This window comes from Pongo pygmaeus, chromosome 4, assembly GCF_028885625.2.
Source record: "Pongo pygmaeus isolate AG05252 chromosome 4, NHGRI_mPonPyg2-v2.0_pri, whole genome shotgun sequence".
In the NCBI taxonomy this organism is placed as follows: domain Eukaryota; kingdom Metazoa; phylum Chordata; class Mammalia; order Primates; family Hominidae; genus Pongo; species Pongo pygmaeus.
Window position 1 is genome coordinate 182,231,118 of NC_072377.2, and position 23,441 is coordinate 182,254,558.

Consider the following 23,441-nt stretch of genomic DNA (forward strand, 5'->3'; position numbering starts at 1 on the left):
AGACAAAAGCAGAAGCAATGTGTGTAAAATCCAGAAAGGAAGAAGCCCTCTTGTCCCCTTCCTCCTTCTTTGGCTGGAATGGTTTCTCGTCTGAGCCATCCTGGCCCATGTGGGTGGGACCTGTGCCTTAGGGAAGTCGGGCCACTGAGCAGGAAGAAGGCTGCCTGACCCCTGCCCCCCAAGCCCTGCAGGGAGGGCAGCCTGATGGGACACGCCCCCACAGCTCCGGGCTCCTGGGCGGCCACGAGTGGCGGTAATTCACGTCTGCCTTGTTTGCATCTGTTATTTGGGGTCCCAACCAACCCGGCCACCTATAGTTTCTACTTCCCGATCTATATCCTGCCTTCTGGGAATGTGGTATCTAGGCCCCCTGGCTCCTTCCAAAATAATGTTTCCCAAACTTCATTCGTTCCTGTGCCGCTGCCATAACCTTTGCTGTGACTTTTGCTGTGACCATTGCTGTGTCTGTTCCTGGTGCTCGTCCCTTAAATTGACTTTCCATCTCATGTAAAGACATTTACTTTAAAAGCAAACTTTACATCTCAAAACCCATGTCACCTGCCATAGATAGAAAGTAACTTTACAAATAAAAACAAAGCAAGGTGAGTCATTAGCTTCCGTGAAAGGGTCTGAGCCTGACACCTGCTCTCCCTTTAAAAAAAAAAAAAAAGCCAGCGTGAGGAAGGAGGAGGAAGGGTGGCCCAAGGGGATCCTCCAGTCAGAGACTGAAAGCGATGGGCAATGGGGGAGGCTGGATGATTTGGCGCTGGTGTGAGGGCCCCTGGAGGTGCGTCTCACAGCTTTGAGGACACTGCTCTTGACCCAGAAGCTGAAGAGAAGAAAACAAACTTCTGGAATCAGAGGAACTCCCTTCAGTCCCTCTTTGTCCCACAATAAGCCGTGGAGTTGCAGGGATGGTGGGGGCTCCAGAGGGCGCCCAGGACTTTCTTGTGGGTCAGGACCTGACATGGGGCAGACACAGGGACCAGGACTCACCCACAGGCAGATCCTCAGGCAGGATCACTGACGTCATATTGGCTAGGAACTTCGGGGCCACGTTGGCTGCCACTGTGGGGACACAGAGTGCTGGAACATCGGGACACTCCTGCAAAACCCGATGCCTACCTGCTCCCCTGGGAGCACACACTAGTCCTTATGGCCACCCAGGCCACCTGTCCAGGCCTGGATTCCTCCCCACGCCTCCCCAGCTTAGCCAAGCACAGGGCCAGCCCATAGGAGCTGGTGTTTGCTGATGAGGGACCCCTTCCTTTCCGGAGGGTCCTGCCAAGGGTCTCTAGGTTAGGGCTGCGTGGCCGGGGAGGGGAAACACCTACCAGATACCACGAAGGCAGAAAGGAGGAAGCAGGACAGCCATAGCTGCGCCATCACATCTGCAGGGACCTAAGCAAAGAGGTCAGGGAATGGCTCCTGGACTCAGGCCTCCCTACTTTTGGCAGACTCCCATCTGCCTGGGTCTGACCCGAGCCCACCCACCACTGCTGCTTAGTAGTTCTCCCCCAGGTCCTCTATCACCCTCTGTCCATTTTCCAGATGCTCCAGGGGCAGGGGAACCAAGGGGGAGGCCAGGCGGGGTGGGGGTGAGCACGATGCCTGAACCTGAATCCAGGACCCACCATGCACCAGGAACTGCTCCAAGGCACTAGACGTGCAGTTGTGTTATTCCCACAACTGTGAGGTGGCTGCTAAGGCACCAAGATACGAAGGGGCTTGCCTGAGGCCACAGGGAGTCAATGACAAGACATGCTTGGAACACAGGTCTTTTGGAGTCCAGAGTTCATTCTCTCAACCACTGCACTATCTATACCTGCCTGTTAGAAGTGTTCAAACTAATAGCATCCTTCAAAATCAAGACCCTGGAGAGGGACCATAATCTGTCCAGGACCATCCAGAGACTATGGGTAGGCAGGGTCCTTTGTTCACCTGCTGATACATCTAATGGCTGTCTTTGCAGCCCTTCCCAAACTGTGCTCCATGGAACCCCGGCCCTCTGAGATGTGCCACAGCAGAAGGGTTCCCCAGTCAGGTGGGTCTAGGGAGGGCTGCATACTCTGGGATCCTCTTGTTGATTGATAGCTGGACAGAGACCCTTAGAAAACCCTGCTGGGCCAGTCTTTTTGATCATCTTATGTTGCAAGCCGTCCCTTGTTAGGGAAAAGGAGAAAAGGGGGACTTTGATTCACTGTCACAGAGAGACCTGAAACATCAAGGCCCTTTCAATGCCCAAAGACAAGGCTGGGCGTGGTGGCTCACGCCTGTAATCCCAGCACTTTGGGAGGCCGAGGCGGGCGGATCACCTGAGGTCAGGAGTTCGAGACCAGCCCGACCAACATGGTGAAACCCCGTCTCTAACAAAATACAAAAAACGTTAGCCGGGCGTGGTGGTGGGTGCCTGTAATCCCAGCTACTCGGGTGTCTGAGGCAGGAGAATTGCTTGAATCCGGGAGGCGGAGGTTGCAGTGAGATGAGATCATGCCATCGCATTCCAGCCTGGGAGACAGAGTGAGACTCCGTCTCAAAAAAATAAAAAATCCCCAAAGACAACTGATGTGTCACTCCACAGAAAGCAGGAGAGCAGGATGGGCCCCCACATGTTTTGTTTCTTGCTGTCTGTCTAGAAAGTTGTCTGTATGCTCCATGTTCGCTGTGCTACTCTATAATCTTTCTATAAGACAGGGCTTTTTACTGTATACTTTTTTCTTTTGAGACAGTGTCTCACTATGTTGCCCAGGCTGGCCTTAAACTTCTGGGCTTGAACTCCTGAGTAGCTGGGATTACAGACATGTGCCACTGTGCCCAGTTTTTTACTGTATACTCTTTTGTGCTAATTGAATATGTTAACTTTTCCAAAAATGAATTAAGCAAGCTTGAAAGCAAACAAAGGAACACATTTGCTACTGTAAACTAAAAATAAAATCCTATACCTCCCACTGACTAAATGGCCCCACCTGTGGCCCAGGAGACCCCAGAAAAGCTTTCAAAACTTAGTTTCCAGCCATGGCGGGAAGGGAGGTCAATCACGCCTCATTATACCGTTCTCTTTTACAGGCGACACACAATAACTGACCAGCGTTAATGTTAAAACAGAGATCGCAGGACTGAAAGAACAGACATTCCGTGGCAATAAGATGCCAGATTATAAACAGGACCTGAGGCCATGCCAGGCCAGCGTGAAGCCAGGCAGCCCGAAAGAAGAAACTATTCTAACTGCCACGGGGTTTTTTTTTTTTCTTTTTCTCTAGCAGCTAAATAAGCACTGGCCTCGAGAAAAGCCAAATTAAAGCAATTACAGCTCATCTAGTTCACAGATGCTGACGAACTGAGCCCCTGTTCCACCAGCCATAACCGCAGCTTTTTTTGTTTGTTTGGTTTTGAGATAGAGTCTCACTCTGTCACCCAGGCTGGAGTGCAGTGGTGCCATCTCGGCTCACTGCAACCTCTGCCTCCCTGGTTCAAGTGATTCTCCTGCCTCAGCCTCCCAAGTAGCTGGGATTACAGGCACCCACTACCACACTGGGCTAATTTTTGTATTTTTAGTGGAGACAGGGTTTCACCGTGTTGGCCAGGCTGGTCTTGAACTCCTGACCTCAAGTGATCCGCCTGCCTCGGCCTCCCAAAGTGCTGGGATTACAGGTGTGAGCCACTGCGCCCAGCCCATAACTACAGCCTTGACCGGACAAGAGACTGATTTCAGTAACTCTCTCCTGATAAGAGCCCACCGACCACAGACTGGCTCCAGCTCATACAGAGATTGCTTACTCATGCACCTTCCATGTCACAAAAAGGCCTTTTGATGTATACGGCGTAATTGTAATACATTTAAATGTTAAGTTGCCACCCCAAGTGAGTGTGGATCATATGTTACATGCACGTGTGTTCAATATGCATGTGTCAGGAGCTCCTTTATGAATATGCATAGCTCCTCCTGTAACCCATTGAATATGTATGTGTAGCCACCCTGTCCAGCACCAGGCTCCTGCCCCAAACCCCATCTCGAAGTGTCTGTCTCTGGTCTTGGCTGGAGGGATGGCCACCTGCACATGGTCCCCTCTCTTTTTCTAGATTTATATTTTGTGTTTTTAAAAAAGTTAACACTACCAAGCACCCTCACCTGGTCCTGGGCACCTCTTCATGTTCCTTTCCCTCCTGCCCCAGAGCATCTGAAGTGAGCAGGCAGCCCTGGGGAGGAGTGGGGGAAGAGGATGGCTTCCAGAGCCGAGCCCTGATGATGAAACAGCATCAAAAACCAGAACTCTCCCTCACACCGCCCACCCCTCCTCCCGAGTTCCAGCGTCGGGGAGCCACCCACCTGCCCACGCCATTCTGACACCTCCTTCTCCTGAACGCCCACATGCAATCCGTGCAGCCTCCTCTGTTTCTCTCTAATCAGCCTGCATCTCCCCATCCCATACTGGCCGCCCTCCCTGGGGACACTGTCCTCAGCCTCCTCAAGGCCTCCCTTCCTCCAGCCTCTCTAATCCATCCCACTCAACCAAACTAATCCTTCTGCACATAATCTAATCTTTTCCGCCCTCACTCAAAATCCTTCGATGGCTCCCCATTGCTAGAGTCCAGACTCCATAAAAGGGCTTCCCAAAGACTACCCTCGACCTCTCCAGTTTCACCTCGACCAACTCCCTGCACCTCAGCCCACACCTCATCTCCTGCACACCCACAGACTCCCTCTGCCTGCCCTCACTGCTGCCCATCCCTCTTTTTGGGATGCTCCTCTCCACCTTGCTGCCTGATGCGCTCTCTTCATTTTTAAAAGCTAGCTCCAAGGCTGGGCGTGGTGGCTCATGCCTGTAATCCCAGCACTTTGGGAGGCTGAGGCAGGTGGATCACTCGATGTCAGGAGTTTGAGAGCAGCCTGGCCAACATGGTGAAACCCCATCTCTACTAAAAATACAAAAATTAGCCGGGCAAGGTGGCACACGCCTGTAGTCCCAGCTACTCAGGAGACTGAGGCAGGAGAATCGCTCAAACCCGGGAGGTGGAGGTTGCAATGAGCCGAGATCATGCCACTGTACTCCAGCCTGGGTGACAGAGCGAGACCCCATCTCAAAAAAAAAAAGAACCCAACTCCAGGATCCCCTTCTGTCCAGACACCCCCTCAATGCTCCCACAGGAGGAACTGCCTCCTCCGCCCATCCGTTGTGACCTCACAGGATGCTGCATACACCCTAGAGTAACCTCTGTTATCTCTTTGCAGATGAGCCTTTTCCACCAGGCCAGAAGAGATGTGAGGGCAAGGTCCATGTCTGATGCACCTCTGTGATCCCAGGACCAAGCACAGGGCTGAGCCCAGTGTAGGCTCAGTGAGTATTTCTGAAAGGAATGAATGGATGAGCCAGTGAGTCACTGCAACCCCAGGTGGCTTATCCAAAACACCCATGAGATAGAGCAGAGTGTAATGTGGTATGTGGACCTGACACCCTGGGTCCAAATCCAGCGTAACCTTGGGCAAGTAACATACCCTCTCTGGGCCTCAGCTTCCTCACCTGTAAATGGGAATAATAACAGCACCTACACCCGGAGTTTGCGTTGAGGCTTAAACAGTGCCTAGCTCACAGTAAGTACATAATAAATGTGAGAAGTTATTGCAGGAAAAGGATGGTCTGTCTCTTGCCCTTCTCATTGTTGGAGTTCCCATTCCTGGTTCCTCTCTTCTGGAGAACTCTGCCCTGGCCAGCACTGGCTAGCTGCAGGCTCTCCTCCCCCAGCGTGCCCTAGACAGTCAGAGATCCTTGTTCTGATCTGGCTGCATGCTTCCCGGGCATGGTTAGCACCCCGCCCTGAAGCCCCAGCACAGCATTCCCTCTTTTAATTCAGATTCATCTCGCCATGCTCCTCACAGACCTGCTGGGGAAACATAGGACATCAGGAAGGCTGACAATCGTAAATAGCTGCTGGCGTTTCCTGAGCACCTACTATGTGCCGAGTATCCTGATTCACTCATTCATTCCCTCAGTAAATAGTTATTGGGTATCCATGAGCCGCTATCTGCCAGACCCTGCTGCCAGCAATGGGAAGGCAATGGTGAGCAAAACAGCGCAGGTTCTGAATGAGACAGACTACAGACGATTAAACAAAGTACCACCTAATAGTGCACTGCATCCCTGCTGTGGAGGAGGGGGACGTGGGCGTGATGAGAGTGAAAGAAGGGAACCGCTTTAAGTGGCATGGCAGACAAACACGACCACAGATCTTTTGACACTCCTCCCTGCAAGAGATGAGGACTATGTCTGCTCCCCTTGAATCTGGTGTATTAATCATTCTTTTTCGACATCTTTTTTTTTTTTAAATTTATTTATTAAGACAGAGTTTTACTCCTGTCGCCCAGGCTGGAGTGCAGTAGTGCGATCTTGGCTCACTGCAACCTCCACCCCCTGGGTTCAAGTGATTCTCCTGCCTAAGCCTCCCGAGTAGCTGGGATTACAGGTGTGCGCCACCATGCCTGGCTAATTTTTGTATTTTTAGTAGAGACGGGGTTTCACCATGTTGGCCAGGCTGGTCTCGAACTCCTGACCTCAGGCAATCCGCCCGCCTCGGTCTCCCAAATTGCTGGGATTACAGGCGTGAGCCACTGCGCCCAGCCATTTGTTTTTATTTTCTGTGTTTGATGACGCTTTGACATCTTTGGGGCCTTGCTGGTTAGGGAGAGACTTCCCTCCCAGGGCTGGCTAATTCCCAGAGACAGCAAGCACCTTGCCTTCAGACCTGCCTCTCCTATGCAAACCAACCAATCCAATGCCACGCCTCAACCATCCTTTATCTAATTCTCACATACCAAGCCGATATTTCCTTGCTGTTAAACACCTCTGTCCTCTACCCACTAGATGCCAGTAGCAACCCCCAAGTTGCAACAGCCAAAAATGTCTCCAGACATTGCCAGGTGTCTCCTGATGGGGGAGGGGCCAGATGTCTCCTGATGGGGGAGGGAGAGTGGTGGTAAGATCACCCCTAGTTGACAGCCACTGTTATAGATTAAAAAAATATAATGCAGGAATTAAAAATGTAATGGAGGAATCAGAATATAAAGTTGAGAAATGGAAACTAGGAGAGAAAAATAAGAAATTAGAGGATTAATCCAGGAGGTCCAATGTCTGATTAATAGAAGTCCCAGAAAGAGAAACAGAGAAGGAAAACAGGGAAAGGAAACTATCAAATGAGTACAAACAATAGATTTTGTATACGTGAATAACACATTTCCAGACTGAAAGAATTCCAAGAACACATTTTAGAAAGGAAGGAAAAGAAAACCCAAGCCAAAGCATTTTCAGAGTACTAGGCATAAAGACAAGACCCTGAAATCTTCTGCAGAGAAAAACAAGTGACATACAAAGGACCCAGAATCAGAAGGTTATGGGGCTTTTCGGTAACAATCCTGGAGTTAATGGAGCTATGTGTGGGAGATTAATGGTGTCACAAATTATTTGATATTCCTTCTATTGAGAAGTGAGGTCTAATTCCCTCCTCTTGAATCTGAGCTGGCCTTAGTGACTTGCTTGATCAACAGAATGCAGCAGAAATGCAGCATTCAGAAGCTTTGCAGCTTACACCTGGGCCTCTTGGGCCACTTTGCCCTAAGAACCTGGAGATACTTTGTTAGAAGTTCAACTACCCTGAGGCCGCCATATTATAAGGAAGCCCAAGCTAACCACGTTAAGAGGCCTGTGCGTTGAGGGAGGGCAAGATGTCCAGCCAGTCCCCACTGTCCAACACCTAATCTTTCACGTAATCCCAGCTGAGGCCCCAGACACCATGGAACACAGTTGAGCAATTCCTGCTATGCCCTATCCAAACTCTTATCCTATAGAATCAGGAAATATAATAATAAATTGTTGTTTAAGCCACTAAGTTTTGGGGCATTCTGTCAAGCAGCAGTAAATAACCAGAACACTATGCCTGCAAAATACTGAAGACAAATAATTTCCAACCTAGAATTCTACACCCACCAAAATTATCAGTCACATATGAGGGCAAAATAAAAACATTTTTAGACATGCAAAGTGAAAAATGTTACCTCTTCTGCATCTTTTCTTGGGAAGCCACTGAAGAACATAATTCATTCTATGAAGGGAGTAAGCCAAGATAAAGGAAACAGAGAGCCCAACACAGAAGAGAGGGAAAGGGGCGCTGAGACCACAGTGGGTCCTGATGGGAAGAAGGGTTCAACGAGCGCTCGAGGGCTGTCTACATACATGGAAATAGACATGAAATGAAATGAACATTTCAAGGAGATTTACACCTCTGGCTAGGGTGAAGGGATGAACTTGTGATACCATGTAGAAAACTAAGCAAGCAACCGGGCGCGGTGGCTCACGCCCATAATCCCAGCACTTTGGGAGGCCGAGGTGGGCGGATCACAAGGTCCGGAGATCGAGACCATCCTGGCTAACACGGTGAAACCCTATCTCCATTAAAAATACAAAAAATTAGCCTGGCGCGGTGGCTCACGCCTGTAATCCCAGCATTTTGGGGGGCTGAGGCAGGTGGATCACCTGAGGTCAGGAGTTCGAGACCAGCCTGACCAACGTGGAGAAACCCCATCTCTACTAAAAATAGAAAAAATTAGCTGGATGTGGTGGCACATGCCTGTAATCCCAGCTACTTGGGAGGCTGAGGCAGGAGAATTGCTTGAACCTGGGAGGCGGAGGTTGCTGCGGGCCGAGATCGCACCATCGCACTCCAGCCTGGGCGACAAGAGCAAAACTCCATCTTAAAAAAAAAAAAAAAAAAAAATTAGCCGGGCGTGGTGGCCGGCGCCTGTAGTCCCAGCTACTAGGGAGGCTGAGGCAGGAGAATGGCGTGAACCCGGGAGGAAGAGCTTGCAGTGAGCCGAGATGGCGCCACTGCACTCCAGCCTGGGCGACAGAGTGAGACTCTGTCTCAAAAAAAAAAAAAAAAAAAAAAGAAAAGAAAACTAAGCAAGCAAAACCAGTGACCATGCAGGAAAGGAAAGCTGTACTGGAAGGAGCCCAGAACATCATACACCAGTGGCTCAGCTGGGCCCATTCCCATGGTCGATGGAGTACAACCTTACCGTGCGCACTGGGGAAGCGTGATGGGCTGTAAGATAATAAATTCCTCATCTTTCACTTTAAGAAATTAACAGATAGGCCAGGCTTGGTGGCTCACATCTGCAATCCCAGCACTTTGGGAGGCCGAGGCTGGTGGATCACGAGGTCTGGAGTTTGAGACCAGCCTGGCTAACAGGGCAAAACCCCGTGTCTACTAAAAATACAAAAATTATCCGGGCATGGTGGTGGGCGCCTGTAACCTCAGCTATTTGAGAGGCTGAGGCAGGAGAATCGCTTGAACCTGGAAGGCAGATGTTGCAGTGAGCCAAGATCACACCACTGCACTCTAGCCTGGGCAACAGAGCAAGACTCCATTTCAAAATAAAAAAAAAAAAAGAAAGAAAGAAAGAAAAAGAAATCAACAGATAATGACTTAGCCCAGGAGGTTGAGGTTGCAGTGAGCCGAGATTTCATCACTGCACTCCAGCCTGGGCGACAGAGCAAGACCCTATCTCAAAAAAAAAAAAAAAAAAAATCTAAGATGGTGATAATAAAAAAGAAATAAACAGATAATGTCTTAAAAATTATGAGGCCAGGCACAGTGGCTCACGCCTATAATCCCAGCACTTTGGGAGGCCAAGGCAGATGGATCACTTGAGCTCAGGAGTTTGAGACCAGCCTGACCTACATGGCAAAAACCCATCTCTGCAAAAAATACAAAAATTAGGCCAGCATAGTGGCACATGCCTGTAGTCCCAGCTACTTGGGAGGCTGAGGTGGGAGGATCACTCGAGCCCAGGAGCTTGAGGCTGCAGTGAGCCATAAGCACACCACTGCACTCCAGCCTGGGTGACAGAGTGAGATCCTGTCTCAAAAAAAAAAAGCAAAACAACAAAATATTATTAAATAACAGGCCAGGCGCAGTGGTGCATGCCTGTGGTCCAGTGCTCCTGTGTTCCTAGCTACTCGTGAGGCTGAGGTGGGAGAACTGCTTGAGCCCGGGAGTTTGATGCTGCAGCGAGCCAAGACCTTCCCACTGCACTCCAGCCTGGGCAACACAGCAAGACTCCATTGCTAAAAAAAAAAAAAAAAAAAAAAAAAGAAAGAAAGAGAGAGAAGGAAGGAAGGAAAGAAGGAAGGGAGGGAGGGAGGGGGGAGGGGAGGGGAGGGAGGGGAGGGAGGAGGGGAGGGGACCAAAGGAGGTGACAGCAGTTGCTTCTAGAGAGTGGATATTGGGGATGTGGGGTGTGGGTCAGGAAAAGGCCGACTTTTGTTATAAACCTTGTAGTATTGTTTGATATTTTTGTTTATTTTAAGGCTAGTGAAGTGAAGCAGTTTGAGTGGAGAAGGAAGAAAGCAATCTGTAACCTGTTGTGATAAATTAGTTGTAAACACCACTGCACTGGACCAGCCTGTTTAGCTGGTTTTTTTTGTTTGTTTTTTGTTTTTTTTTGAGACAGAGTCTCGCTCTGTCGCCCAGGCTGGAGTGCAGTGGCGCGATCTCGGCTCACTGCAAGCTCCACCTCCTGGGTTCACGCCATTCTCCTGCCTCAGCCTCCCGAGTAGCTGGGACTACAGGTGCCCGCCCCCACACCCGGCTAATTTTTGTATTTTTAGTAGAGACGGGGCTTCACCATGGTAGCCAGGATGGTCTTGATCTCCTGACCTTGTGATCCGCCCGCATCGGCCTCCCAAAGTGCTGGGATTACAGGCGTGAGCCACCACGCCCGGCCTGTTTAGGTGTTTTTTGAGACAAGGTCTCGCTCTGTCACCCATTCTGGAGTGCAATGGCGCTATCCTGGCTCACTGCAGCCTCAGACTCCTGGGCTCAAGCGATCCTCCCATCTTGGCCTCCTAAAGTGATGAGATTACAGATGTGAGCCACCATGACTGGCCTATTTTATATTTTTAAAAATTAAATGCCCATATTGCTGTGATAAGGTGAGCACTGTTATGGGGGAGTCCCAAGTAGCACAAACAATATGAGAGATGGCCTGGGCCAGGGAAGAACCAGGTGTATTCCAGGAGTTCAAAGAAGGTCCCTGTGGCTGGGTTGCAGGGAGAGAGGTGGGGAATGATGGGAGGGAGGCAGGTTCGGAAATTTGGCAGGGCCAGAGCATGCTCCACCCTATGAGACACAGGAAGGATGTTTCATTTTATTCTAAGAAAAACAAAAAACAGGAGGTCATTTCAGAGCAGTTTTTTTTGTTTGTTTTGAGATGGAGTCTCGCTCTGTCTCCCAGGCTGGAGTGCAGTGGGGCGATCTCGGCTCACTGCAACCTCTGCCTCCCGGGTTCAACCGAGTCTGCTGCCTCAGCCTCCTGAAGATTACAGGCGTGAGCCACCACACCTAGCTAATTTTTGTATTTTTAGTAGAGACAGGGTTTTGCCATGTTGGCCAGGCTGGTCTCAAACTCCTGACCTCAGGTGATCCACCCACCTCGGCCTCCCAAAGTGCTGGGATTACAGGCGTGAGCCACCCACTGCACCTGTCCCATCTCAGAGTTTTAAGCAGGGGAGTGGCAGGGAGTAATTTCCTCTTAAGACCTTTCTGGCTGCTGTGTGTCGCTGGGCTGAACTGGGGGCAGCAGGGCTGGAGAGAAGAGGCAAGAGCAGGGCTGTAGTTTGGAGGTAGAATATTTGGGATTCATAGACTTTCATCTTCACAGCAACTCATTTTGCAGATAAGCAAACGGGCCCTTGCTGGGAGTGTTCTGCTGAGGCCCTCACAGCTGAAAGTGAGTGGGATTCACAGCCACCCTCCAAGCCCAAGGCCCTTGCCTCTCCCTGAGGCAGGGAGAATGAGGCAGCCCTCCCGTGGCCCCAGGGCCCTAGCAAGACGAGAAAACCCCAGTTCAGATGTGGACCCCAAAGCTTCAAAATGTTTGCCCTGTTGACCTACTCACCCAACTAACATAGAACAAGAAGCTCTTTTTCAGAAAGTTGTTCACCATGAGTGACTATTTATAATCATGGGAAGCTGGAAGTGACCGTAACATGAAACACAGGCAATGAACAAAGATGTGGACAAGCCCTGGGTGGGTTGTTCGGCAACCATTAAACATTACGGCAATGAATAGCAAGAGACCCGTGGAGGAAGCACCTCCTGCCTCTCAGAACTTGAGCCGGGCACTATGTAATGCTCACAAAATCCCTTCGAGGCCGGGTGCGGTGGCTCACGCCTGTAATCCCAGCACTTTGGGAGACCAAGGCGGGCAGATCACTTGAGGTCAGGAGTTCAAGACCAGCTTGGCCAACATGGTGAAACCCCATCTCTACTAAAAATACAATAATTAGCCGGGTGTGGTGGCACTTGCCTGTAATCCTCAGGAGGCTGAGGCAGGAGAATGGTGTGAACCCGGGAGGTGGAGGTTGCAGTGAGCCGAGATCATGCCACTGCACTCCAGCCTGGGAGACAGAGCGAGACACTGTCTCCAAAACAAAACAAAACAAAAACAAAAACAAAAAACCCTTCTAGATTGGTACCATTCTACCCACTTCACAGATGGGGAAAACAAAGCTCAGAGAGGTGGAGAGGCTGGCTTGAGTTTACAGAGTCAAGGAGCAGCAGAGCTTCGCTGGGCAGTTCACTGCCCTTCTCTAAGCGTTCCCTCCCCTGTGAGAATAATAACCCCACTAAGTGATGAGGGGGGCAGCGGGGGATGAGTGGGAATAAGAATGTGCCACCTCAGCTCCTGGCACACAATAGGCGCTCAGCAAGTGCAAACCTTCCTTCCGTGAGGTTGTCCTCACCTTATGGCTGCTCCTCCCATTGCAATCACCATGGAAACAGCTTCCTCCATCCCTGGTGACCATCCACGCTCCCCAGGGTCTGAGACTGCTTGCAGAGGCCAGAGCTAAATGGGCATGGCCAGGGCTGTGTGCAGAGGAGCCCTGGGGCTGTTTCTGATGCTACCTTCCATGGGACTCTAGCCAGGGGAACCTTGGGAAGTTGCTGTGGAAAATGCTGGCTTGCCAAGAACCCTGGAGATGACAGCTGGGGACAGCCCACATGCTGAACGGCAGGGCTGCACTCAGCCAGACTGATAAATACCAATGTGCCCCGCTGCTCAGGGGAATTAGTAAGTTCTCAGTCCTCAGAATCCCCAGCAGTGCTGAGCCACAGTCCTCAGTGAGGCAGGGACAGCGATGTGGGTACAGCTACGCCCTGGAGGGTGACATCATAGCGCTGGAGTCAAGGGCAATGAGTGAGGTGGTCATGCAGGCAGGGTCCGATATCAGGATAGGGATCCCTCGGGGGTCGGGGTGGCACTGGTGGTGGTAAGCAGGGATGGACGTGCTGATGATGTGTGTGCTGATGAAGGTGGAGACGCAGGTGGAGTGGTGGAGGTGACAGTTGGGGGAGGGAGATGGTGGTGGTGGCGGGGCTGGCAGTGGAGACACAGGTGAGCTGGGCATTAGCGGTACGGCTAGACTGCAGGAGTCCATTGTGTGAGGAACAGCCAGGGGCTGGATGCGTCCAGCCCTGGCATCCCTCCGAGGCTGTAATCTGGGACCTACCTCCCTCATCACTTTTTTCTCTCATGTTCTGTCCTTCAGAAATGAGTCAACTGCCACAGGACAATTAGTCACTAGGTGTGCAGCCAGCAGGTATCGAGATAGATTCATCATCATTACAAAGTTCCCCTGGGCCCAGCCTGTAGGTCAGGAGATTCCTGCCCTCAGGGTCCCTCCTCCCAGTCCCAGAGGTAAATGGGAACTGGCAAGGAAGGGCCGTGTGCCGAGGCTAGCACTTTGCCCCCATCACCATTTAGTCCTCAGCAAACTGAGGTCCAAAAGGGGAAAGGGCATGGCCCAGCCAGTGATGGGATGAGAACCCAAGCCAGGCCTGTGCCTTCTCTCTTTTCTAGGCTCCTGGGTTTTCCTTCTTGAGCTGCCCGATTTTCCCACAGGTCATGCTGAGCCCACAGACATGTGACGTTGAGAAAGAACAGCCCGAACCAGGACCTTCACCCAGTCCCCGAGGCGCCTCCCCCTGCAGCCCCTTCCCCATACTTGCCACGCTTCTCCCTCATGGAAGTGTCTCCCAACTCCCCCCTCCCCATCTCACAGGGCAGGACGGACGGCCTCAAGAAGCCTGTGGACCCTCACTCAGAGCAACAGCGATGCCCCTTTGCATCTGTGTGATGCACACACAGTCTCTCCCCTGCATCTGGGCCCAGCCATCCCCCTGGAAGGAAGAGCTGGGTTCATCAATCCCCTTTATGCACACAGACATGAGTGCAGGAGGCCAGGGTTCCTGCCCAGCAGCTCCAAGGCTGTCAGAGGCAGAGCGGGGGTGCCACCCTGTCTGCCTCCCAGGCCAGTGCTCTTTCTTGCCTCATCCCTGCCTCGCCTGCCTCTTGCTCTGCTGGGGTTGGCCCCGGGTTTCTCGCAGTCCTGCCTCCTCATGATCATGATGAGGCTGGTGTTCTACAGTCCAGAGCATCTGCCTCTGGATTCAGTCACTTGGGGAAAAAGCGCAGTGTCTGTGTGGGCTGGGGAAGGCACAATAATGGCCTGCCCCAATGCTAAGCCTTCCCTATCATAGGTACTGTCACTCCCAAGCTCAAATCTCCTGCGTGGCTCCCACTGGCTGCAGGACACACTGCCTGCCCCTCAGCCTGACAGGTGAGGTCCTTGGAGGTCCTGGGTCTTGATTTTTCCACACGAGCTGCTCTCTCCCACTCCTGAGGTCCAGTGGTGTTGGATGCTCCTGTTCTCGATCCACACCCTGCATTTTCCTTCCTCCTTCATTTGCCTAAACGGTTCCCTCTGCGCAGAATGCCTTTCTTTGCCTTCTGCCTACGTGCAAATTCTCTCCATTCTGTAAGGCCCAGGTCAGCTGTGGAGCTGTGTTCAGGCAGTTAGTGGCCCCCCCTCTGGGCTCCAAATTTCCTGGTACCCCAGCAAGGGGCAGGAGCAAGGTGCAAATGGAAAACGAGTGAATGGAGTTGCCCCTGGGCTGGGACTTGCGGACAGGCACCCTCTTCTCCCTGCTGGGGCAGCCTCAGGCCAACGCGCGGGTGTGAAACAAGGCCCCAGTCACTGCACAACCGTACCCCCAGGCTCTTTTCTCTGTTTGCTCCTTTAAAAAATGGGAACTATTAACCGGGCACGGTGACTCACGCCTGTAATTCTAGCACTTTGGGGGGCCGAGGCAGGCAGATCACGAGGTCAGGAGATCGAGACCATCCTGGCTAACATGGTGAAACCCCGTCTCTACTAAAAGTTCAAAAAAAAAAAAAAATTAGCCGGGCATGGTGGTGGGCGCCTGTAGTCCCAGCTACTCGGGAGGCTGAGGCAGGAGAATGGCGTGAACCCGGAAGGCGGAGCTTGCAGTGAGCTGAGATCCCACCACTGCACTCCGGCCTGGGCTACAGAGCGAGACTCTGTCTCAAAAAAAAAAAAAAAAAAAAAAATGAGAACTATTGGCTAGGTGTGGTGGCAGTCCAGGCCAATACCAATAGTTCTCATTTTTTAAAGGAGCAAAGGAGCAAACACAGCCCAGCACTTTGGGAGGCTGGAGTGGGAGGATCACTTGAGCCCAGAAGGTCGAGGCTGCAGTGAGCCGAGATCGTGCTGCTGCACTCCAGCCTGGGCAACAGAGCAAGACCTTGTCTCAAAAAATAAAAATAAAATAAAATAATTTAAAATGGGGACTATCTATATTCCAGAAATTACTGCTTCCTTGTTCTCAAGCCCTCCGGCCACTCCTATTCTTTCCCTGCTCTCAAAAAATGCCTGGACCAGCCTGACCAACATGGTGAAACCCTGTCTCTACTAAAAATACAAAAATTAGCCAGGCATGGTGGCGCACACCTGTAATCCCAGCTATTCGGGAGGCTGAGGCAGGAGAATCACTTGAACCATGGAGGCGGAGGTTGTGGTGAACTGAGATCGCGCCACTGCACTGGAGCCTGGGCGACAAGCGAGACTCCATCTCACAAAAAAAAAATTAGCCAGGCGTGGTGGCATGCACCTGTAATCCTAGCTAGTCAGGAGGCTGAGGCAGGAGAATCGCTTGAAGCAGGGAGGCACAGGTTGCAGTGAGCCGAGATAGCGCCATTGCACTCCAGCCTGGGCAACAGAATGAGAATCCGTCTCAAAAAGAAAGTGCTTAGGGAAGGACCAAAAAGGACACAGAGGAGAATCAGGGAGACTCTGGCCCCCACACCATGAGATGTGTAGTCTCCGGGAATCCTCACTGGTCCCACCTGGCCCAGGAGGTGCCAGCTCTTCAGCCTCCGCTGGGAGGGGGCTTCAGCCGCATCTCAGAGCAGTCCACGGCGCCAAGATTTTCTAGAATTTGGAACCACTGGGAGTGAGGATACCCGGACTGCCCAGGGCCTCCGGGGGGTCAGGGTGGGGAGGTGGGTCCTCCTTCAGTGCGGGGAGCCCCCGGGATGCACTCAGCCATGATGCTACAGAGCTCCCCCAGCACCGCCACCGCTACACGGCCAGCTCGCCATGCACTTTCACTTCTGCTTTTTCATTTACTTCTCACAGCTGTTCCCAAGCAGGAATTATCCTATCCTATTATTCCAAGGAAACCGAGGCTCACAGATGCCCAGAGATGGGTGAACCAGGGGCAGCGGGTTAGACCCGGGGTCCTCCAAATCCAGGGGTCCCTGGGCAAGCCTTGGTCTGGGCTCCGTTGATCCAGGAGGCCGTGCCTGCACCCACAGAGTGGACTCCAGCTGAGCCTGGGTGCCCGGAGCAAGGATGTGGGACCTGAGCACCCAGCTCCCCGCAACGGGCCCTCCCAGTGCCTATGGCCCGGGCCACCTGGCCCAGCAGACACGTACAGACTCAAACAGCCCCGGGTTCAGATGGCAGCATTTCACATATTTGTTGTGCAACCCCAGGCAAGCCCTCTCCCCTCTCCAGGCCTCAGTTTCCCCTGCTGAGAAGCAGAGTAAGGATAAAAATCACGGAGCCTACACACGGGCCATGACCTGTTTCCATCAGTGGGACCCCAGTGCTCACTGGGACCCTGCCTTGTGCCTAGTGCCCAACCCAGCACAGGCCTGCCTGAGTGATGCAGCGTGGCCCCGACTCTCAGCTGGGTCCCCACCCCCTCTACCAGGGCAGAGAGATGTGCAGGGCCCGGACTGGGCAGAGCTGGGGCCAGCCTGGGTCAGTCCCTGCCTGACACTTCCTAGCACTGGCTGTGGTGACACTGGGCTGGGTCCTAGGCCACATGCCCACCTTAGCCTCAGGGCTTTCCGGGCCCTTTCTGGAACTCTTCTCATCCCCATTTGATAAAGGAGGAAATGGAGGCCCAGAAAAGTTAAGTAGCCCACCAAGGTCAGGGTCGAGCTGGGATGTGAACCGAGCAGCTGGGGTAAGAGCCCAGGTCAGCTTCCCCGTCCTCAACCCCTGAGCATCCTATGAAGGGGCCAGGCCAGTTACCTCGTTTCCCTGGGGTGCCTGCCTCCCTTCCATCCTGTGAAGAATCATCCTGTGAGGACTTGGATGGGAAGGGGGCCATCAGCCCCCAGGGAAGGAGGTATTATTATCCCATGTTTACCGAAGAAACAGGCCTCACAGCAGGCTGGGACCTGACCCGGCTCTGCCCCATCGAGTGTGCGACTTCCCCTGCCCAGCTTCAGGGGAGACTTTTAAAGACCCCCAAGCTTGCCTTGGCTCTAGGGATCCCCCCAACCCCCACATATCTCTGGCCCAGAGACCCCCGATGGGCTGGATAGTCCCTACCTGTGTCCCCTTCGCCACGGAGGCGGCAGGCAGGCGCCGGACAGGTGCCGGCGAACAGGTGGGCACCCTCTGCGGCCTGTAGCTATGTGGCCAGCAGACTTTGGCACCATCTCCACCTCCACTGAGCAATCATTAACCCTGCCAGAGACCACACCTCCCAGGAGGGGGCCGACTTCTCATGAGGCAGAGCACAGCTGGGGGCCCCGGACAGGAGGAAGGGACCAAGGCGCCAGAGCTCCTGGTGCTCCTGGGGCTGGAGGCCCACACCACAGGAGAAGGGGCCTGACCGACCCTGAGCCAGAGGACCTGGGAACAAGGCCCAACCCTGGGACAGGCTGGAGGCGGGGACGGTGACAGTCAGAAGGTGATGCCAGAGCCCCCGTCCCCTCCCTGCTATGAGTCTTCAGTGACAGGGGATCTGTGGACAAGTGGGGGATTAAGTCAGGAGAGGGAAGTGGTAAAACAGTGTAACAATCAAACACTGTGTGGCCAGACCAGCCCCTGTGAGGTTCTCGTGGAGGACTGGGGGCTACCTGAGCCTGGACAACCCACTTTCGAGCCTATTGACACTGATCTCAACCTGCATTGAGACCCATAAAAGGCATCTGCCCGTCCCCAGGGGCTTCATCCACTCCCAAGTTGCCTTTTTTTTTTTTAAATTATTTATTTATTTATTTATTTTTGAGTCAGAGTCTTGCTCTGTCACCCAGGCTGGAGTGCAGTGGCACAATCTCGGCTCACTGCAACCTCTGCTTCCCGGGTTCAAGCAATTCTCCTACCTCAGCCTCTTGAGTAACTGGGATTACAGGCGTGGGCCTCCATACCCAGCTAATTTTTTTTGTATTTTTAGTAGAAACAGGGTTTCACCATGTTGGCCAGGCTGGTCTCGAACTCCTAACCTCAGGCGATCCGCCTGCCTTGGCCTTCCAAAATGCTGAGATTACAGGGATGAGCCACGGAGCCCGGCCCCCCAGGCTGGCTTTAAGCGCTGCCCGATGTGGTGGCCTCCCGAAGGGGCTCAGCCACAAGTCCTCCTTATCCTCACTTTGGCCCAGCCATCACAGTTGACACAGAAAGGGGACCCTGGGCACAACTTTCTTAAGGCACACCACTGAGTCGTCACCATTGGGTGGCCCTCTTCTTGTGGGCAGAGGACATGTCTAATTCACAATAGATATATAGTCATACACCATATATGTGTGTTTTGGTCAACAACGAACCACACATATAATAGCGGTCCCATAAGAGTATAATATCATATTTCACTGCACCCTTTCTGTGTTTAGATGCACAAATACTTACCACTGTGTTGCAGTTGCCTGCAGTGTTCAGTACAGTCCCAGGCTGCATAGGTTAGCAGCCCAGGAGCACAGGTGGTGGTATAGAGCCTAGGTGTGTAGTAGGTGGTACCACCTAGGTTTGTGTAAGTCACTGTATGATGTTCACACAATGACGAAATTGCCTGATGACACATTTCCCAGAAGGTGTCCCCGTTGTTAAGGGATGTGTGACCGTATATCAGGCAGTTGCTATAGTCAGGCATTTTAATAGTTTGTTTCCCAATTCTCCAAATGTAAAACATATTAACAAAATATATATGCCACGAGCATAAAAAGGAGAAGAAACCCAGATGAAGGGAAGTCAAGTGAGAAAAATAAGGGTAATCTACGCCTGAATTGAGGCCATAAAATACTTGAGGTGGGGGCACTGGTGTGCACCTGTAGTCCCAGCTACTTGGGAGGCTACAGCAGTAGGATGGCTTGAGGCCAGGATTTCTGTGCTGTAGTGCACTATGCTGATGGGGTGTCCACACTAAATTCAGCACTAATATGGTGAACCCCAAGGAGCAGAGGACCATTAGGTTGCCTCAGAAGGGGTGAACCAGCCCAGGTCAGAAACAGAGCAGGTCAAAATTCAGGTGCTGATCAGTAGTGAGATTGTGCCTATGAATAGCTACTGCACTCCAGCCTAGACAACATAAACAAGAGCTTCTCTCTCAAAAAATAAACAAATTATATATTTGCCTTCAAGTTCTGGGTAATTGTAGAGATGGGTCATGAATCACGTTCTGAGCTTCCCAGCAGGCAAAGCAAAAAGGGAATTGAGATCCATTAAGTCCAGCATCCATCCATTTTAAAACATTTGCATAGGCTGGGCATGGTGGCTCGCGCCCGTAATCCCAGCACTTTGGGAGGCTGAGGCGGGTGGATCACCAGGTCAAGAATTCGAGACCAGCATGGCCAAAATGGTAAAACCCTGTCTCTACTAAAAATACAAAATATAGCTGTGCACGGTGGCAGGTGCCTGTAATCTCAGCTACTCAGGAGGCTGAGGCAGGAGATTCACTTGAACCCGGGAGGCAGAGGTTGCAGTGAGCCAAGATTGTCCCACTGCACTCCAGCCTGGGTGACACAGCAAGACTCCATCTCAAAAAAAAAAAAAAAAAAAAGAAAAGAAAAAGAAAGACCAAAAAGACCACTTTGCATATAGCCAGGCTCTGGGAGCTATGATGCAGTTCTGAGTTTTGATACCCAAGAGGCTTTTCCTCTTTTTGAGAAGTGTTTCTGCGGAAAGGATGCTGCAGACACTGGGTAGCACTTGATGAGACTATTACAATGCAGGGGTTAAGAGACCAGGCTCCTCTGGGGTCAGACTGCTGGGTTCAATTTTTTTTTTTTTTTTTGAGCACCATGTTGGCCAGGCTGGTTTCAAACTCCTGACCTCAGGTGATCCACCCGTGTCGGCCTCCCAAAGTACTGGGATTACAGGTGTGAGCCACTGTGCCTAGCCACAATTTTTAATTTTATTTTAATTTTTTTTAACTACTGTATATTCACAAATGGGTTCAATTTTGGCAGGGCAAGTTACATAACCTCTCTGTTTCCTTATCTGTAAGTTGCAGGTAATACATGATGCCTACCTGGGCAGGTGATGGTGAGGATGTAATGAAGTCACGAATTTAAAGTCCTGAGCACAGTGCCCAACACAATAAGGTCTCAATGAATGTTAGTTTTCGTGGTGGCATGGTGGTGACTATTGCATTACTATTACTAATATCACCTCATTTAATCCTGCCAATAACTCCAGGGATGATTTTTTTCCCCCATTACAGATGGGAAAATAGACCTCAGACAGATTAGATCACCACCCGAGATTACAGAAAGTGGCAGAACCGAGATATTAGCACATCTGTGCAATAATTCTTGCCCCTGACTTTCCTGCCACAGCCGCCAGATTCCTCTCTGAAGGAAGCAGGCACTAGTCATCGCTGGTGGCTTAACTGGTAAGAAGAGAGGCAGGTGACCCCACACAAGGCTCCAGGCTCCCCGCTCTGCCTCAGACCACGGGAGTCAGCCTGGTGGCTCTGCTGTGCCCCAAATAGGGCAGACCCCAACCCAAGCCCCCGCCCTCCCTCCCTGCCCTTACGGCTGAGACCGACAGCTCTGAGTCACTGCTCTGGCTGCCAGAGGTGTGTCCTGGCCTGCCCAGACCTTTGGACCCATCACGATGAGGCATGTGTGGCCAGATGGTGCCCTGCCCATCTCAAGGGGCACCATCCACCTGCCACAAGGCAGCCTGGGAAGCACACAGGGATCTGGGCTGTGACGATCCAGGTCCACGTCTAGGTCCAGGGTTGGCTTCATGGAGCAGCAGGCAGCCAGGCAGAGTGGGACTGAGAGCCCAGGATATGGACTCAGGTGACCTGGGTCCTAATCCCCACCACCACTTACCTGCTGGGGGCTTGGGCAAGGTACATCATCTCCCACACTATTGGTGTCCTTGTCTAAAATAGGCCTAATGCAGACTCCACCTCATAGGCCTGTTCTAAGGAGTAATGATGTAATGCATGACAGCACTTAGCACAGAGTAAGTAATGGGGTGATGTGCACGAGGCAACAGTTTAGATACACATCAGGGTTCCTTCACAGCCACTGTCTGAAGTGTGTGCCTTAAAATTTTTTTTAATCAGAAAAACTTCTCAGCCGGGCGCGGTGGCTCACGCCTGTAATCCCAGCATTTTCGGGACACTGAGGCAGGCAGATCACTTCAGGCCAGGAGTCCAAGAGCAGCCTGGCCAACATGGCGAAACATGGAACATGGTGAAACCTCATCTCTACTAAAAATACAAAAATTAGCACAGCGTGGTGGCGTGCACCTGTAATGCCAGCTGCTCAGGAGGCTGACGCACAAGAATCGCTTGAACCTGGAGGTGGGGTGGAGGAAGATTGCAGTGAGCCGAGATTGCACCACTACACTCCTGCCTGGGTGACAAAGTGAGACTCTGTGCCCACCCCCACCCCCAAAAAAAAGAAAAAGAAAAAAAGGAAAACTTCTCATTACCTGTCTTTGCTATGTGCACCCACTGCATACTCAGAAATTTATCAAGTTGAAATCAAGTGTTAGCTTGCCCCAGCGTTAGGCAAGTCTCTCTTTCCCTCTGAGCCGCCATTTCTTTACCTGCAATACCTCTGACGCCCACCTAGTGCACAGCCTCAGAGGTAACCCGGAGAGTCTGGGCTGAGAGTGACTCTAATGTGAATGCATTCAATCCCTCAACTTCCCAATCATCCCCAGAAGTTGCACTTTGCAGGGTACAAAGTCCCTTCATTGCTCTTACAGTCAAGGAACCAGACCAAGAATATCCCCGTGATGTCACAGACTCACAGCCTCCCACCCTAGAAAGAACTTGGGACTGGGCGCGGTAGCTCACGCCAGTAATCCCAGCACTTTGGGAGGCCGAGGCGGGCGGATCACGAGGTCAGGAGTTCAAGACTAGCCTGGCCAACATGGTGAAACCCGCATCTCCACTAAAACACAAAAAATTAGCCGGGCGTTGCGCCCTGCACCTGTAATCCCAGGTACTCGAGAGGCTGAGACAGGAGAATCGCTTGAACCCGGGTAGCGGAGGTTGCAGTGAACCGAGATCGCGCCACTGCACTCCAGCCTGGGCAACAAAGTAAGACTCCGTCAAAAAAAGAAAGGAAAGAGAGAAAGAAAGAAAGGAAAGAAAGGAAAAGAAAGAAAGGAAAGAAAAAAAGAAAGAAAGAAAAAGAAAGAAAAGGAAAGAAGGAAAGAAAAGAAAGAAATTGGGGACACATGAGACCAACTTCTCCCCACCCCAGAGCCTCCTTCCAGGGCACTCATTCCCTCTAAAGCTCTCCTTTAGGTGGCTGTTCTGTCAACAAACGGCAGCTTTAAAAACTAGGTAGACCGGGTGGCAGCCGCTCCACCGTCTAATCAGCCCTCCGCTGAGGAGCTAAACCTGGGCTGAGAAGACGACCTGGTGTGCAGCTTGTGGGAGGCGCGGTCTGCAGGGACTACCATCACCCGCATGGCAGCCAGAGCGCGGCCCGCGGCGGGGTGCAGCCCTCGCTGGCCTAATGCGCCCAGGAGGCGGGGACGGTGGGGCTACCCTCGGGGGCTGGGACCTGCGGCCTGAGCTGGTCCGGCCATGCCCTGGTCCAGGTTGGCTCTAGCGATGGGGACACAGGGGTTGCGGGGAACGTAATCCCTCCCGACGTCTCGGCCGGCCGCCTCGTTTTTTGTCACTGGAGTCTCCCATCCTCCTCCTGAAGAAGGTATCATCAATTCCATTCCGCAGACTTGAAAACTGAGGCTCAGAGAATGGCCCAAAGTGGCGAACCAAGATCTGCTGACCCCCGCGCCCTCTCTATTAGCTAC

At 52.0% G+C, this 23,441-nt stretch overlaps 1 protein-coding gene across 4 annotated transcripts in view; it reads right to left on the reverse strand.

The window, feature by feature from the left end:
- CDHR2 (cadherin related family member 2) overlaps positions 1–23,441 on the reverse strand; it is a 54,393-nt gene that overhangs the window by 28,918 nt on the left and 2,034 nt on the right. For 2 of the 4 annotated variants that reach the window (XR_010126464.1, XM_054487167.1), the window contains exons 2-3: positions 1,335–1,401; positions 997–1,068 (exon numbers count right to left, since the gene is read on the reverse strand). Coding sequence is in view for 3 of the 4 variants with exons in the window: in XM_054487167.1 (XP_054343142.1) it covers positions 997–1,068; positions 1,335–1,401 (139 nt within the window). In the remaining variant the exon portion in view is untranslated. Of the gene's footprint in view, positions 1–996; positions 1,069–1,334; positions 1,402–12,794; positions 12,837–17,759; positions 17,833–23,441 lie in introns of those variants that run through there. The other 2 variants (XM_054487168.2, XM_054487169.2) reach the window with 2 other exon arrangements.